The 17,911-nt window shown below is 41.3% G+C and overlaps 1 protein-coding gene across 1 annotated transcript; it reads left to right on the top strand.

Moving 5' to 3' along the window:
• Positions 1 to 5,382: 5,382 nt before the first annotated feature.
• LOC142931876 (chloride anion exchanger-like) lies at positions 5,383 to 17,162 on the top strand. Its single transcript, XM_076075986.1, has 20 exons — positions 5,383 to 5,513; positions 7,029 to 7,168; positions 8,573 to 8,683; positions 8,813 to 8,973; positions 9,105 to 9,269; positions 9,352 to 9,504; positions 9,701 to 9,783; positions 10,494 to 10,641; positions 10,730 to 10,843; positions 11,564 to 11,641; positions 11,731 to 11,826; positions 11,972 to 12,078; positions 12,155 to 12,224; positions 12,828 to 12,920; positions 14,056 to 14,151; positions 14,780 to 15,007; positions 15,185 to 15,239; positions 15,392 to 15,537; positions 15,658 to 15,717; positions 17,136 to 17,162. Exons 1-20 carry the CDS (start codon positions 5,383 to 5,385, stop codon positions 17,160 to 17,162), a joined length of 2,262 nt encoding a protein of 753 aa, XP_075932101.1.
• Positions 17,163 to 17,911: the final 749 nt, after the last annotated feature.

The raw sequence follows: 17,911 nt of genomic DNA, 5'->3' as shown, positions 1-17,911 counted from the left end.
AAAAGCATATATTTTGCGCAGATATCATATTTTACACATATTACTGGGTACATTCCATAGTTCAAAAACACAAATATTGACAATTTCTATAATTTATGATTTTTTTTTTTGTGGCTCAAGGTGGGGCCAGGCCCCATGGTCCTCTATTGGCCAGCCGCCACTTAAAGGAACAATTATCATTGATGAATTTCCTGACTGTATTTTTTTTAGTCAAATATGTATCGTGGGTCATTATTTGGGGTTCCCCTAAACTTCTCTGTTGGGAATCTTAACTGTATATTTCTCTCAACATTTCTATCTGTCTAATCAAAACTGTATGTGTGAGTGAACTTCCTACCCTCCTGTCAGTAGAAAGCAGTGTACAATGGAGCGATAGGTGTTGTTAATACTCAGATAGCTGATGTTTTACAGCATCCTGTATTTCCATGTGATCTTTTCCTTAACACCCTTTTTAACACATTACGCATCACTAGCATGTAATACACTGTTAAGAAGTCGAGGTCATTTCACGTATTTCTATGAGATCACTTTGCAAAGTGTGATCTCAGGAAGAGAGCGGACGCAACTCCGGACTAGGATACACGGAGTCGCGGGGTGTGAGGCAGAGGGAGCGTTGGACCCAGCTCTGCCACTGGCCACCAGCCAGCTAATTAGCTAGCTTGCTAATTCCACCATGCTTTAATGCTACACTGGTTACAGGAGAATGAGACTAACAAAGTCTTCTGGCAATAGCAATGTGCTTTCTATTGCTGTGACAAGACTGTTTTGATGAAGCATTTATTTGTTACATGTTATTCATTTACTCAGGCTCTCTGCGCTTCGTAACGTTACTACTCAACCGCTCGTTGTAGTCGTTACTGCAAAACCTCACCTCAGTGAGTCTGTGACTTGCCGTAAGATGGTTTAGTTTATACAGTTAAGTATAAGTTAGCCCGCTACAACGGTCGCAATGGCAACGATGCACATAAAAATGGCCGCCGCTCTGACCACCCTCTTACGTGGATTTGAACACGAATTTCCGTTTTACTCCTCTATTTTTATGACCTAAACTTACACTATTGTAAAACTAAGCTGTATTTCTACTACTTTGTTTAGGGGTTAGAATACAATATAATATTACACTCGTATATTTATTACTAGCTAATGATAATGCCATGATCAAATGACGATGCTTGTTCACAGTGGTATTCCATTTAAATCAGGAATGACGAGGTAAAAGGTGCACTCCCTTTACTGCTTCATAATATTAAAAACTTCCTTTATGAAGAGCTTTTATGCTTTACAGCTTTCATTTCACTTCCATTGGTGGTATATGAAATGTGCACTTTGGTTCTCAGTATAGAGCATACAAGTTATGTAGCCAATTTTTTTTTTTTGACGAGTATACTCTTTATACAACAATATTATAAAGAGGCACTCCAGGAATTTAGTTTCAAACTTGCAAATTGTTATGAGACTTGCAAAAAAAAGAAAAAAGAGATCTTGACTTTTAGTCCCTATAAGCTCCAAAAACATTGGATCCTTCATTTCCCACAATGCAACTCAAAAGTGCATTCATTAAGAATTCCCCTGCTTGGTAAAAGCCCACGTCTTTCAAACTCCGCGCCTCAGTTTATGAAGAGCGTTTTTATATTAAAAATGTGTCATCTCCAAGCCCAAGCAGAGAACACTCTGATGACATCATCAGGGTTATTTTCTCAGACTTAAGAAAACTCCTCCAGAGCTACAGACGATACTATGCTGTTTAAACTAACTGTTTTCACAGATTGTGTAGTACTCTCCATGACAAACTGAACTCCACGTCTAAAAGCTAGTGCCACTTTGGGCTTGTCAAATGTTTGTCTCTTCCGTTTTCTCTGTCTTTCCCTGTTGGACAACAAGTCCCAAATGCCTCGCTTTCATTCTCAAATAGTAGCAGTAGACAATTAGACAGTGTATGTTTTAGATTTTCTGTTGGCAAAATATTAAATTTTCTGTTTGGCAGTTGTTTGTAGTGAGAGTACATTCTGTCCTGTCTGATAAGAAAGGAATATGGCTCACATGCACAGGGTAAATACTATTTGATGATCCACAAATGCACAAATTGAGTTGTTACATCAGGCCTGCAAACTCCAGTGTGCTGACAGTTCTGAGAACAGGGCCTAACTTCTCTTTGAGGCGCACCGCTTTCGCTGCTGCTGCTGGGTCAAACAAAGCTCAAGTAGCTCAAGCAGTGGCGGCTGGCCAATAGAGGACCATGGGGCCTGGCCCCACCTTGAGCCACACACAAAAAAATAATTATAATAATCATAAATTATACAAATTGTCAATATTTGTGTTTTTGAACTATGGAATGTACCCAGTAATATGTGTAAAATATGATATCTGCGCAAAATATATGCTTTTCCTGCTCGTCCTCTCTGCCTGTGTGCACGACACGTCTCAGAACGCGGGGGGCCAATCATTTTGGCCCATAAGAGGCGGGTCTATGAAGCAGTTTAGCCAATTGCTGATTAAAGATATAAATGAGTGACATACAATTTAGCCAATCAGCGCCCTCAAATAGATTCAGCGTGGGGCCAAAAAGATTTTTCCCCCCTAGCTGCGCGTTCTCGTCAGGAGAAGTCTCTACAGGCGAGCGCGAGCGCCAGCGCGAGCACTACTCCTCCAAGCCTCGTTTGAGAGGAGAACTTTGGCGGAGATTCTGCAGGCCAACGAGCTGATCCCAGATCAGCCTGACCCCACAATCAGACAGCAGACTGGCGGGAAAGGGAAGCAGTACATGCGAAGCTTCTGTAGCTGTACACCAGACAGGTTTGGCTAGCAAGATGACGTCATGCTAATAACTTATTTAGCTTTTTAAAACAACGGGGACAGATCCAGCACGGACAGTTAGGGAGTGAGGGATGAGGAAGTAAGGAAACATGAGAACACCAGGGTAGGGAGTGAGGGATGAGGAGGTAAGGAAACATGAGAACACCAGGGTAGGGAGTGAGGGATGAGGAGGTAAGGAAACATGAGAACACCAGGGTAGGGAGTGAGGGACTGAGGAGGTAAGGAAACATGACAACACCAGGGTAGGGAGTGAGGGATGAGGAGGTAAGGAAACATGAGAACACCAGGGTAGGGAGTGAGGGATGAGGAGGTAAGGAAACATGAGAACACCAGGGTAGGGAGTGAGGGATGAGGAGGTAAGGAAACATGAGAACACCAGGGTAGGGAGTGAGGGATGAGGAGGTAAGGAAACATGAGAACACCAGGACACACATGGAGAACTCTGTCAAGCTACATATTAGGCAAAGTGAACATCTTTTCTTCTACATAGTTGTCCTCAGTCTCATCTGCTTAACTTGGTCATGGAGACATCAACATTTAATAGAGATGGTAAATTAACAGTGAAAACTCATCATAGCTTAATTTAACATCAGTATTCATAATTACACTTCATGTTTACTTCTCCTGATCTTTACCTCCTATAACAAGGTCCATAGGGGCATCTCAATACATACACATGTTATATTATATTATATTATATAAGTGTTATTTACTGCTTTTTTTCGTGTTGGAATAAATGTTAAATATTTAACTGCAAAGTAGTAATGCGTGTTTGAAACTTTAATTCTTTTGCATTAAATCATACTGGGATGTTTGCTGACATTGATAGGATGGCCCTACCTAGAACATGTTCCACCAGCCGCCACTGAGCTCAAATCTGAATTTGAAAGATATTTATATGTGTTGTTAACATTTTAAGTTTACTAATTTGGCACACAGTGAATGCACATGCCGACACGGTCCACCACGCACACATTTTTTCCTTCAGTCTCTTATTTAATCAATAGAAATAATAAACTCATGCCAAGTGGAAAGTGGCTGACCTTGGTGTAATCAGCAGATCATTGAGCAGCGTTCCATCAGATATCAATCGTTGCGCTGTCATCCATCACTGAGCGTGGTGCGATAGAACAAAGGCTGGCTGAAACCACCCGATCAAAGCCTGGAATCAGATCACACCGGTTTATTATAGTCATTTGTATGTGCTGTGGGTTTTACCCAGGGGTTACTGTTTCAATGAGTAAGAAAACAAAGCACCCATCCACAGTCGAAAATACACACATGGGCACAAATATACACATGTGTTCGCACATCTCCCATGCACCCGGCCTGAACTGTGCTTGATCCTGGACAAACAACATGTGCAGGCATTACTTCCACTTTATTCTGGGTAGACACTTCGATAAGACTGCACTGAAACCCCCCCCCCCCCCCCCCCCCCCCCCCTACACACACACACACACAGTTTCTGCTCTCTAGTTAATTAGTTGGGTCAGTTTTGCCTTGAACTTGAAGGAAGACTTTCCCTTTTTTTCCATTCAAAAAGCAAAAACCTAAAAGGTCGGTCCGGTTTTAAGAGGACTCACGGATTGACCTGTGTTGCATTTAACGTTCATGGGGAGAATCTGATCATCAGGGTATCAGTGTGTCTTATCACACCCTGGATATATGAATCTTGGAATACAACTCTTGGATTTTTTTTTTTCCTCAAACAACCTCGGCTGCTGCGGACTATTTTTACCCTTGAGGTGCAAGAGCGCCTCAGCCGACCTTTAGCAGTGTTTCCATCCTGAAAAGCTACTTGATTTCCACTTCATAACAATGACCTGCCCTGTCCTGTCCTGATCCTGTCCCTGTCCACATCCTCCCTATCCTGCCCATAGGTACAATATCTTCCTAATGCTCTTCGGGGGCGGAAAGTCTCCACTGAAAGTTGCAGGTTACAGATATCAGTAAGAACAATGGTCAAGGATAAGCCAGGCATCCAGTCACTGCGCGAAACGGGGACTTCATCATAATTGCTGTTAATAATTACAGTTGTGATAAGCGGCAGAGGTGGCATTTATTGATGGCTAAGCCGTCAGAGGTCCCAGTTGATCTCCAGGAGCGGCAGGAGGACGAATAGATGAGTGGAGAGTCTGCATTGGAGACAGTTTAGGACACCGTCAGGTATGTGGGACATACTGCTGTACTTGTAGAAAGAAAAATGCTACAAAATCCTTGAAATCAGAGGATCTTTAAAAGGAGCCGGAATTCCAGAGGTGCTGGTGTACTTCGGGCTCCGGTTGATCTCGGCGGATCCGGTGCTCTTGTTTCTAGAGCTCAAACAGAGCCTGACACCCACCCCCACCACCCACCACCCTTCCCACAGGACGGTGCAGGTCCCGACCTGGCTCATGTGCCCTGCCTCCATTTGAGGAGCCTGGACCTTTGTTGTTTTCTGTTAACGTTGTTAAGTAAGTGATGTTCAAAGGCAACACAGGACGATCTTCCTAACCCTAATGTGATTATTGGATCTCAGAGCCACATAGAGGGAAGCAGCGGTGCTCAGAGGGCAGCAGAGGCGAGATGATGCGACGGAGAGCTCAGCAGTACGTGGTGGCCAGGCCGCTGTACTCGGAGGAGTCCTTCGCAGAGCACCACGAGATGGTCTACAGGCACCGCAAGACCATGATGGACCACTTCAAGCAGTACTTCACGTAAGGGGCGTGCAATGCTTTTTGATTTGTCATCGCTGCACAATTTAACACTTGAAGTCTTGCCTTTATGGAGTTTAAGATGATGAATTTAACAGGAGAAGTGGGAGAAGTTAAAGGGTTTAATCCAGGGGTCTCAAACTCATCTTCACTCTGGGCCACATCAGCATCACGGTTACCCACAAAGGGCCGGTTGTAAATGTAAGACGGTGTAAATGTAACTACTCCTAACATATTGGTAAATAACTGTCTCTGCATTTGATTATTGTTTATTCAAGTGTAAAAATATTGTACATGCAGTTATATAAATGTAAAAATATATTTAAGCACATTTCTGTTATTATAACTTAAATCCTTTTAATTTAGGGTTAAGAAACCCACATTACTCTATCAAACTATTAGAGAAAATAGCAAAGTATCAATATCAAATATCAAACACAAGTTATTACAATAACTTTGTTCAATGCTTAAAATCCTTTCAAGGGTGCGTTTGCACAATCTGAAGTATTACTGAAGTAATACTGAAGTATTTCATGTGTTGTAAAGCCACGTTTAAAGTAGTCTTCAATGTACTCACAATACATTTCCATGTCAAATGTACAGTAACCAGTCAAAGAGCTGCTTATGACTGTGTGTTTAAGTATCTCATAATTATGACTTTCTATCATAATTTTGACTTTCTATCATAATTATGACTTTCTATCATAGTTATGACTTTCTATCTCATAACTTCGACTTTCTATCTCATCATTTCGACTATGGGGATATTTTTATTATCAAGTCTAATTTTAAATTATTATTATTATTTTTTTTTTATTAAAAAAAAAATAATGTTTTTTTTTTGCTGGCGGATTCGCGGGCCACATAAAATGATGTGGCGGGCCTTGAGTTTGAGACCCCTGAATCAGTCTGTTCTTGGTTCTTGAGTGGTACTTCTTCTACTTTTCACACAGTATTAAAACCTACGTTTACTTTGACTTTTGGCTCAATTTCAACTGTTTAACTTAAGGTCAAATTACGATGGTTGATGTGAGAAGTAAAATCAAAGCTCCACTTACTTTAATAGACTAGCACAGCACAATGCATAAGTATGTATATAACACATAAGAGATGTTATTTATTTTTGTAAAGTGAAGAACCAAACGGATCCAGCACATTGTTGATCACCTGTACTCACTTTTGGTCCTCATTGTAAACTCCTAGAGACAAGGACGAGGAGCGTGAAACCTTGCTAGAAATTGTTTGGGAAAATTTTTAATTACTTGTAAGATTCTTGAGAGAAGTTGTCCAGTAAGGTAAGTATGCTAACAATGTATTTCTTGAGTTTGTCATAGTCGCAGAAAAAGTTTGAAAAGTGGTCCATCTGACTCCGTTCTCTTTATTGAAGATCTTCAGTCTGTTTTTGTCAAAGATTTCAGCAGGTGGACAAACCTGGAGCTGTAGAGGCAGTGAGTGTTCAACCCACTATCTATTTAACATGGATTTTCTATTTCTTTCTGCTATTGTGCCGTTGCACAGATGTGACGCCAAACGAGCCAAGAACGCGGCTCTGTCTCTCCTGCCGGTCATTGGCTGGATAAAGATCTACCGGATCAAAGAGTGGCTGCTCAGTGACATCGTGTCCGGCGTCAGCACCGGACTGGTGGCTGTCCTGCAAGGTGAGCGTTCGCTGCCTGCAAAGTGTTTCACTTCAAAGTGTCTGAGTGCAAAGTGGAGGTTTAAGTCCTTCAAACATATCTTAACAGCTCAAATACAATTCTCTATTCTCACATCACTGGCATATATGGAAAACAACAGGTAGAAAGTCACACTGGACAATACCTGAGTCTATATCTAATATATATAAATCTGATACCAGTAATCACATTTTGACACAACCTGGATGGGTGATGCATCTCTGCACAGAGTCTAAAAGTCCCAAATTATTGGCACATCATATCTCTGCAGCCGTCCACAGACCAGTAGTTAACAGTGACAAGGACTATGATGTCAGCGGTCCTTCCACACTGGAAGGAGAGCAGAGAAATGATGCACGTTATGCTGGAAACACACGCCGACCGGCCTGATAGAGAAATGAAGATGAAAGGTTTTTTATCAGAGGGCCTCATTCTCACTGCATGACCTAACCAAAGGGAGGAGACAAATGCATCTTCAATCGCATAGCGTTGGTATCGGTAGAAGAAAAAAAACCAAAACTCTGTGTGTGAACATTCCAAGGGAGGGGAGATCTGTAGAATCTTGTTACTGATTTGCCTCCCACATCATTCATGGGGGTCAACTTGTTTTAATAGAAGAGGACAATTCTTTTTTTCTTTTTACTTCTGCACAGAATCAGCAGCTGTAAATGTCACCTTATAAAAATGAGAGGTAATTAAAAGAATATATGGTAACATTTTTATATTGTATATGTGTTTAAAAAATCTTTGAAATTGTTTGGCTTCAGCCTACATTATTTTGATTTCCCTCCTTATCGGAACTATTTTATCATTTACTCTTGTGTCTAATCTTATAATATATGATAACCACCTCTCTGGTTAGCTTATTACACAAACAAAGCTTTTATTTGTTTTTATATATATATCTATATATATAAACATAGTAAGTCAGTAGTATACTACTGACTTACTATGTTTATATATAGCCTGTAGCCAATTACCTTTAGTTCAGGTTAAGGTTATTTAGCATTTATCTAGGCAATGGTCATTTTAATAGTAATTCATTTTACAATAGGTCCTTTATTAATATTCATAAAATGTGATAATACTAATAAACTTCTTCTATAAATGTACTGTGTATACATGATATTTTTCTTTCACATCTTCCAACATACATTTTTAAATTATATCTTCTTCACTACACACATAACCAAAAGCAAAAATCTGAAACATTCTATTTTTACAGGGGCGATATATTTGAAAGAGATCAACCTTTTTTCGTTTTAATTTTCACCTCAGTTTTGTAGGTACTGAAACTATAAGTGCAGGTGATATGGAAACCGTAGCTAGCAACGGTCAGCGACGTCAAGTGAATGTGTGTTCTATGTGCATGTCTTTGTGTTCCAGGTCTGGCCTACTGTCTGCTGGCCTCTCTGCCTCCCTGGTACGGACTCTTCTCCGCCTTCTTCCCTGTCATCGTTTACTTTTTCCTGGGCACCTCCCGACACATCTCAGTGGGTAAGGCCACTATGTGTGTGTGTGTATTCCCGGCCATAGCTGCTCTCTAAAGGCTACAGCTCTGCTAATCTGCTATTCTCTCTCTCTCTCTCTCTCTCTCTCTCTCTCTCCCCCTCCCTCCCTCCACAGGTCCATTCCCAGTCTTGTGTCTGATGATCGGCTCGGTGGTCACCAGGATGGTCCCGGACGAGGGTCCGCCCCTCAACATCACAGGCTTTGAAGGCCTCACCAGAGATGAACAGAGAGTCTTGGTGGCTTCTTCTGTGAGCTTCCTCGCCGGTATCATGCAGGTGAAACACACTTTATCTGGGTCTGAGTCTCCTCCCAGATCAATTGTAAACCCTCTGACCTCTGAAGTCATAATGTTTTTTTCATATACCACCACATCATCCCCCCCCCCCCACCTCTCTGTCTCCTCCAGCTGGGGATGGGCGTTCTGCAGGTGGGCTTCGTTGTCATGTACCTGTCCGACACTCTGGTGTCCGGCTTCACCACGGCAGCTGCGGTCCACATCCTGGTGTCCCAGCTCAAGTTTGTGTTAGGGCTGACCGTCCCAGGCATCAGTGGTCCACTCTCGCTTGTATATGTGAGTATGGAGCAGCCTCCTCGCTGTTCATCACTGTCTGCATTCATCTGTTAGACTTTTAGTTTTTTTGGGTGTCTTTCAGACCCTGGAGATCATCTTCAATACGATCGCCTCCACCAACGTGTGTGACGTGGTGATCTCCCTGGTGATCATGGTGGTGGTGTTCGCCGTGAAGGAGCTGAACGACCGATTCAAATCCAAGCTGCCGGTGCCCATCCCCATAGAGGTTATCATGGTGAGCTACACTGATATTTCTCAATTGCCTGAAGAGTGCCGTCTGTAACAATCATTAATCGGATGAGATCATTTATGACACGCGTTCATGTCAGTTCAAGGAAACAGCTCACATCAGCGGGAGTTAATGAAGATCTCTCATTTTGCCATGAATCCAATGGGTCGGGCCCTGACGACTCGTGTCTTCTCTCCTCCAGACTGTCATTGCATGTGGAGTTTCATACGCGTTTGACTTCAAGACAAGATACGGCATTGATGTTGTCGGCCATATTCCAAAAGGGTGAGACATTTCAGCTAAAAGCGAGGGATTTTGTATGTTATGTGCATAGCAATGCCATCAGGGATAATTAAGCTTGAAGGCCTAGCACCCTCTAGACAATAGGACTAGACCCAGACCGAAATGTTGAACTTGCCATCGGTGCTCCTGCTGTTATCCATCATGCCAAATGATATCAAACTTTTTTCACTTTTTATATTTTTGGTGCCGCAGCTGCAGCCATGTCAATGACACACATAGAAAAATTACATTTCAGGTTTTAAAACATAATTTTTTTAACTGATGTTCCAGGTGCAGGGATAAATTTCAGACTTTTGTACTGCAATTTCAAAATCTAGACAAATAATAAAAAAACTAACTACTAGAAGTTAGTTACTGTGTTTTTAAGCGTCTCAGTTCCCTACTCATTTTACTTGAGAGATACATGAAAAATTCTCTCTCAAACAGCCGTTAGGGCTCAATGCAACTGCTTCAGGAAAACATTGAGAAACACATTTGTTTCTGGGTCTCTCACTATCTGTCAGAGCCGACTTATTCATGGACCATGACACTCACAGTGCAAAGATAATGAGGGCGTAAAAAAACAGCAATAGACAGGTATCAGTATTGGTGTGACACGTGTGTGAACTTTGTTATCAGAGGTGGAATTGAAATTGTTTTTCGTTGACTACTACAGAAACATTTTAGCACAACAGACTTACATCTGTTCTCAGGTACGAGCCTCCAATGGCACCAAACCTGCACATCTTCCAGGAGACAGCAGTGGAGGCGTTTCCCATGGCCATAGTGGGTTTCGCTGTTGCCTTCTCCGTGGCAAAAGTCTATTCTGTGAAACACGATTACACCATAGACGGAAACCAGGTATGTGATAACGCTAAAATCTGCCACGTAAGAGCGTAAAGTAAAAATGTTAAATCAGGATTCAAATGAAAAGTCTGGTTTTCTGTAGGAGCTGATAGCTTTTGGAGCCAGCAACATCTTTGGAGCTTCCTTCAAGGCTTTTGCTGCGAGTACAGCCCTCTCCAGGAGCGCAGTGCAGGAGAGCACAGGTGGTAAGACTCAGGTAAACTACCTCCAAATGCTTATTTACCTTAATCTAAACTTTAATTTATCCTGACCCCAACCTCACTGTTGACCCTTGACCCTAATCGCAACTTTTACCCTTTGGCTGGCGATAACTGTAGGCCTGTGCACAAACGATGTTAACCCTATCAACCCCGAACACAAAGCAAAAACATCTTCCCCCAGACAAGTTTTATTTAGATCTGAGACAAAATCCAGTGAGTTTGAGCCAAGTTTAAGTTTTATTGCATTACCAGCATAGAATGTATCTACAGTACATTTACTCACGTACAGTACATAGTAGAATAGATAGGCAGTGAGAAGATGGATACCACTCCCATGTTAGATATGTCACGTTAGCTAGAACTAGCAGCTGATTAGCTTAGCTTAGCACAAAGACTGTAAACAGGAACCAGCGTGATGCTAATTTAGGGGTTGGCCTACAAAAACACGTCATCCCTAACACTCTATGAGAACTTTCTTTTGCTAAAATAGATTTTACATAACCGGACTATGTAATTATTATTATTATTATTATTATGACCTCTAGTGTTTGGGGGGGGGGGGGGTATGATACTCGACTAATAATCTCATGTGTTTATAACAGGATGGTGAAATAAAAGAGACTTTTATTTTGAGATATAACAAACTGGGACCAACATGTTGCAGCACAGGGAACCAAGTATCTGTAGTTTCACAGACCTGCTCTGTCCTTTTTCAGGTGGCTGGTTTACTGTCAGCTCTCATAGTGATGATCGTCACACTGGCCATTGGATTCCTATTGGAGCCGCTCCCAAAGGTAAACCTCAGATCTTCTACCAACATGCAAGTGGAGTCTTCGGATTCTGGACTGGCTGAAATCTGATCTTTGACCCCTTATTGTACCAGTCTGTGCTGGGTGCTGTGGTCATCGTCAACCTGAAGGGCATGTTGATGCAGGTCAGAGACATCCCGTACCTGTGGAGGAGGGACAAGCCAGACTGTGTACGTTCTCACACACTGACTCACAAAGATAGTTTTAAAAGCCAAACATCTTTGGATTTTAATGTTTATTATAGTCTTTTTGTGCTACCGAGAATAAAAACAAAAAGATGCTATATTGCCATTTGTTACCATCATCTACATCCAGGTGGTGTGGCTAGCTACCTGTATTGCAGCCATTTTGCTGGGGCTGGACCTGGGATTGGCTGCAGGCCTCGGTGTGGAGCTGATCAGTGTGGTCCTCAGGGCTCAGTTGTAAGTATCTACTTGATAAATGGAATGTGTGAACTGTTTCCTGAGCAGTTGATATCTTTTCTTCTTTTTTTCCCAGCCCTCGCTGCAGTGTGCTGGCCAACATCAAAGGAACTGATATCTACAAAGACAGAAAAGATTATGTTGATGTAAGTGTGTGTGTGTGTGTGTGTGTGTGTGTGTGTGTGTGTGTGTGTGTGTGTGTGTGTGTGTGTGTGTGTGTGTGTGTGTGCGTTCTGTCATATCAGGCGTCTTCTGTAAGTACTGTTTAAGGAATAGTTTCATATTTTAGTATGCCTATTCGCTTTCTGGGAGAGAGTTAGATGAGAAAAATGATACCATTTCCATACTGGCAACATATAAGGCTATGTTAGTTAGCTAAAATACAAGATATATTATGTGTTCATTAGTGAGCTTCAGAGGAGCTAGTAGGTTTTTTTGTTTGTTTTACAGTCTGATGAACTTTTTCTTAATATTGTATCCGGTCTTTGTGCAAAGCTAAGCTAGCCAGCTACTGGTTCTAGCTACATATTTATTGGACAAATAGAGTGTAGGATTTAGAGGGTTTTTACATTTTTATTTCATTCATTTCTTTCATTCATTTGGAATGAGCAAGAGGAGGGATGTCATACAAATGTCTTGTCGTTTTTCTGGGAACCAGAGAGTTGATAAGAATCATCCCTGTGCATTTTAAAGTCAAGAGACTTTAGGTTTGGGTATAATTTGGGTATAAAGGTCATTACTCTCTCCAGATATATGAGCCTGAGGGAGTGAAGATCTTCAGGATACCATCACCAATCTTCTTTGCCAACATTGAGTTCTTCAGGAGCAAGGTGGTGGAAGCTGTGAGTACAAAAGCAACAACTGAACTTTTTTTAATGTGGTTTTAACTCTATGTCTGCAAGCAAGTTTTCTCAGCTTTTTATCACTACTTTTTAAAGGGCCTTTAATCTTCATTTTAACTTAGAGGAGCTGGTCTCCCTTTTTAATCACACCCGTCAGAGTGTCCTGGACTCTGTTGCCCCCTTGAAAGACTAAAAGTCAAATAGAACACCCAGCCCTGACTAAAGAAATCCACCCAAGAATTAAAGAGAGACTGTAGGGGAAAGGAAAAAAACATTTTATGAGATTTGGAAAGATTCAATAGAGATTTAGCAAAAGCAGTTAAAGAAGGAAAAAACTTGCTTCTTCTCAAACTTCATTTCAGCAAACGGTTTAGGAGCTTCAATCCAATGAAGCCGACAGGTGGAGTGCTCGATTTGAATTCCTTTAGACCCAAGAGCAGCCTTTGACACAGTAACCATTTGAATCAACCGTCTTAAAGCCTGGGTTGGTATCACTGCACTGAGTTGGTTTTATTCTGACCTTTCAGATAGAAGCTATTCAGTCACAATAGGTCATTTCTCGTCCTCTACATCTCACATTACCTGTGGTGAACGGCAAGGCTCAATTTTAGGTCAAGTTTGATTTTCCATATACATGCTCCCACTTGGTCAAATCATCCAACGTCACAATGTCTCTTTTCATCGCTACGCAGACGACACACAGATATTCCTTCCCTTGAGACCTGGTGACCCGAGAAGCCTAGCTGCTGTTTTAGACTGCCTTAGTGATATCAACTGTTGGATGGCACAAAATATTTTTATAAGTATTTATTTATTTCTTAGTTTGTATTGATTGTTCTGTTCTTTGTTTCATCTATTGTACTGTTATCAGGGTTCAACTCTTATCTTAGTTGGTCTTGCTTTGTTGGGCCTCACTGTTGAGCTTTCCGTTTTATTGCTTTGTGTTGCCTTGCTTTATCTGTCAAAGCACTTTGTAAACTGTTTTTAGAGGGGCTGTATGAATAAAGTTAATATTAATATTAACTGACTGATGTGATAAAAAAAAATGTCACAAATAACAACTAATGTCCAAAATGCTGAACTTAGCCAATTCAGTTTGCAACACATCATCTCATTCACACCAATGTGTTCCCAGGTTGGATTTAACCCGCTCAGAGTGTTGAGAAAGAGGAACAAAGCAGTGAGGATGATCCGGAGACTTCTAAAGAAGGGAGACCTTCAGTGGACATCAGTGAGTAATGACTTTGACCTTGTTCAGTGACAACAGCAAAACACTTTCACTCTTCTTCATGTTGCTGTTGTTGTTGTCCCTTCCTGTTCTGGTTTGACATCGATTCAAATCAGCAGTGTAGAAAAACAAGAAATATATATATGCATTAACATATTGATGCCGAAACTCTTTAGTTTAAAAGATTTGGAGAGCGATAGCAGATGGGGCAAAGTTCACCTCCACTTATCTCAGATACTAGTAAATGTGTGAACGTGATACGATGTGTTGTGCAGACGGTTTGTTGTTTGATTTACGATAGTCACACAGCGTTTACAACATGCAGGTTATGATTGCATCTGTTGGAGTATAAAAGCTGAGTCTATAGTAGAATATTTCAAAGTACAGTATACCCCAATAAGTATAATCCCCCTCCCCCCCTCATGTTTGGGTAAAATAATAAAGTAATCCTATTTGTCCCGAAGTTGGAAGTAGATTAACCTTCCTGAATGTCGAAGGTTGCAATGCTGCCAACACTGTGCCAGGCAGCATTCCTTTGTCTTTCACCCATCGTGTAATGAGATGTGCCGCGGCTCTGTGTGAACCAAAGACAAGAGAGAAAGTGTACGAACTGTATTTCATTCCATTACAGAAAGGCTTCCTGAACACCTCAGGTCAACCCATCAAGGAGTCAGAGGGTAAGAGCGACATGGAGGAGCTGGACCTGCCCACTGACTTCAAGGACCTTCCGGCCCGGATCGACTGGAGCGCCGAGCTTCCCTCCAACATCGTTGTTCCCAGAGTGGACGTCCACAGCCTGGTCCTGGACTTTGCCGCCGTCTCCTTTCTGGACATCTCCGCTCTGAAGGGACTGAAAACGGTGAGACATTAGATCACGGCAGCAACAGAAGCAGTTACTTTGCACATTAGGCTATTCTTTTTTTAATCTATTATTTTCTATCTTTTTTTTATTATGTTTATTTTCATTTAATCTATTATATTATTTACTCTAATATAATTATTTTCATTTATTCTAATTTGGTTTATTGTTCGACAGATGCTGAAAGAGCTGATCCGGGTCGAAGTTGAGGTTTACATTGTGGCTTGTGATCGTGAGTATAAAACTACAGTATTTAAAGTTAAAAGTTGCTTTTGTCACTTCCAATATACACAAAAAAATAGTAATTTAAATTTAAACGTGTAAATTATGTATTCAAAGAAAAGCATGCGTATAACTCCAAGTGTGACTAACCTCCTGCTGTAGCTTACATCCTGGAGAAACTGCATGACTGTTGCTTCTTTGACGACGAAGTTCAGTCGTCAATGTTCTACCTGACTCTGCACGACGCCATGCTGCACATCCTGGAGAAACATCCAGGGTCCACAGAGAAGAAATCGGACTTTGACAGGGTAAGAAAGGGGCGTATTCACTTAGAGAAAGAAAGCATTATACAATAATATTAATGTAGGGAGGAGCCTTTAGGGCTGTGGATATGCACAGAATAATAAACGCTTCATGATGCTCTGCAGATTATAACAACGGTCACAGTTCATCACCCTGGAGGCAGCTTGAGGAGCAGAGACAGAAATGTACGTATCATATGCTATACTGCGTGCAATTTGCAATTTTTAAATTTATTTTGATTATATTTATTTTGTTTAATCTAATTTGGTTTATTTTTGTGGGACAAGCCTATTTGATCAACAGACAAAAACTACAAAATGCACCAGACTTGGACATCTTTATATCCAGACATATTCTCTTTTTAAAGTGGCAATAGACACGTTTTCAACTACACTCGCCCCCCTTCTTCCCCAAACTTTATCAAGGACGTAATATTACAATTTACTCCAGTTGTTCCACCGCCATTTGCGCTACCTGTACCTGACTGGAAAAACAGAAGCGCTATCCTCCTTGGTTGTGCGATGGCTGGTAGGGAACCAAACTAAATGCTGATGGCATCATTAGCCATTATATGGTGCAATCAACACTTTATTCATACCGATTAGTTAAAGCAAAAAAATGTAAAACTTGCCTTATTTATTGCCACTTTTAGTCCCCGTCTACACAAAGATATTTTTTTAACAGATCATTTGGTCTCTCGTCCACACGCACCTTTTAAGATGTTAATTTTTTTTAAACAGTTACTTTGTATCCGTTTGGACATGTAAAAATGAGCGTTTGGGAAACGATGATGTCATCTCCCCCATGTTGCGCATGCCCACTTCCTCACCTTCTCAGAGTCTTCATTGGCAGGATACCGTTCCTGAAAGGCCGCCGAGATGTCAGAATATTTTCATACAACCAGACTGACAATCAACGTTTCCTTGGGCTTTCATCGCCTTATATTGTGTTACAACCCGGCTCAAAATAAAACACATTTATTTGAAGGACAACATCAACTAAACAAAACAAACAAGGAGAGTCAGTAATCAGTCATATGTCTGAAACAAACTAAACTAAACAGCAGCCGTGTCAGCCAAGGAAGAGACCCTCAATGTTCAGGTGGAGAGACTTTAAGCTGGAACCTCACCAGGCTCAGGTGTGGCTCATCAGCTGATGATCAACATCCTGAAAGACAGAAAAGAGACAACAAACAGGACACAGACCCCTGGTGGAAAGGAGGGGTCATAACAATTGCAAAGTGACTCTAAGGAGCAACTCCACCTGGTCGTCCATCCACACACGAGTCAATTTTAGTTTTCGCCATGGCACCAAATATCAAGTTTGTACAAAAAAAGAAACAATTAGCTATTGCTTTACTTCTTATAGGGTATAGGACGTATCGTTGACGTAGCCTTTATCGCCACCTACAGTCGTTTTTGTGTTCTTGTGTGGATGGAGATCTTTTGTAAAACCAAAGTTGTGTGGACAGAATTTTATTTTAAAACATAGAGGAAAAAACTCAGCTTAAAACAATATCTGGACTGGACAGGACCTAAATGTGCCACTTTAAGCTGTGATGGAACCCATGTTCAATAACTCTGAGTGCCTTCTTCACCCACAGGCTGCAGATCCAGAAACCAGGTTCTAACTTCTGAATGAGAAGACGAGGATTTCTGAAAAGAAAACACCGAAACCAAAGACCAAAAGAACCCCACAGACAAAAAGAGTAATTGTTTTACAGATTATGCTGTAGGCTTCAATACACTGATGTAGCGAATAACGCGATACTGTTTTTATACATTTGCTGATCTAAGTTTACATATACAGTATCTACCAGTGGTGGGCCGTCAGGGCCTTCAAAGCCTTCTCTGCTGGCCTAAACAGAATCACAAAGTTATAGCTATTTTATAATTTAATAATTTTTCTTAAATACACTACATGTATTATAATATATAAAAATATTGTTCCCATTATCTTATTTTCTCATTGCACAGCTACTGTCTTCCTCAGTTGCTCTGCTTCCAGTGCAGCTTGTTTTAAGTAGAGCTTTTATCCAATCAGATTTCACCTCTGTGTCTCTAGGTAAGAACAGAGGGCAGAGGCCTGCAGACTCACAAGTGCATCCATGTGCAGTTTAAGTGAATGGGGACGATAGTGTTAATTGTCATAGTCAGATCATAGTCAGATCAGATCTTTGGTTTGACATGTTGGGCGTATTCTTTGACGTGCCAGAGCCTGCTAGCTGGCCTACAGGTACGTCAGCATTACGTGCAGCTCAGTGTGCAGGTGCAGCTCTGCAGTGAGGTGCAGCGTGTGCTGTGATTGGTCAGTGGGCGAGCACGTGACTAAAGTGAAACTAAACTTAAGGAAACAGGCAAAGCTTAGTTGGAGTAGTAA

Source organism: Anarhichas minor, unplaced genomic scaffold, assembly GCF_050575085.1.
Source record: "Anarhichas minor isolate MPS153535 unplaced genomic scaffold, ASM5057508v1 ptg000055l, whole genome shotgun sequence".
NCBI classification, from domain to species: domain Eukaryota; kingdom Metazoa; phylum Chordata; class Actinopteri; order Perciformes; family Anarhichadidae; genus Anarhichas; species Anarhichas minor.
Note: the sequence above shows the minus strand (reverse complement) of the source record. Positions and strands in the feature narration are given on the sequence as shown.

Bases quoted from the DNA above. Each gene is read 5' to 3' on its own strand.
- LOC142931876 (XM_076075986.1), top strand. From the start codon at position 5,383: ATGATGCGACGGAGAGCTCAGCAGTACGTGGTGGCCAGGCCGCTGTAC. The intron at 9,270-9,351 runs GTGAGTATGGAG...GGTGTCTTTCAG, and splicing joins GTCCACTCTCGCTTGTATAT to ACCCTGGAGATCATCTTCAA. The intron at 15,008-15,184 runs GTGAGACATTAG...ATTGTTCGACAG, and splicing joins CTCTGAAGGGACTGAAAACG to ATGCTGAAAGAGCTGATCCG.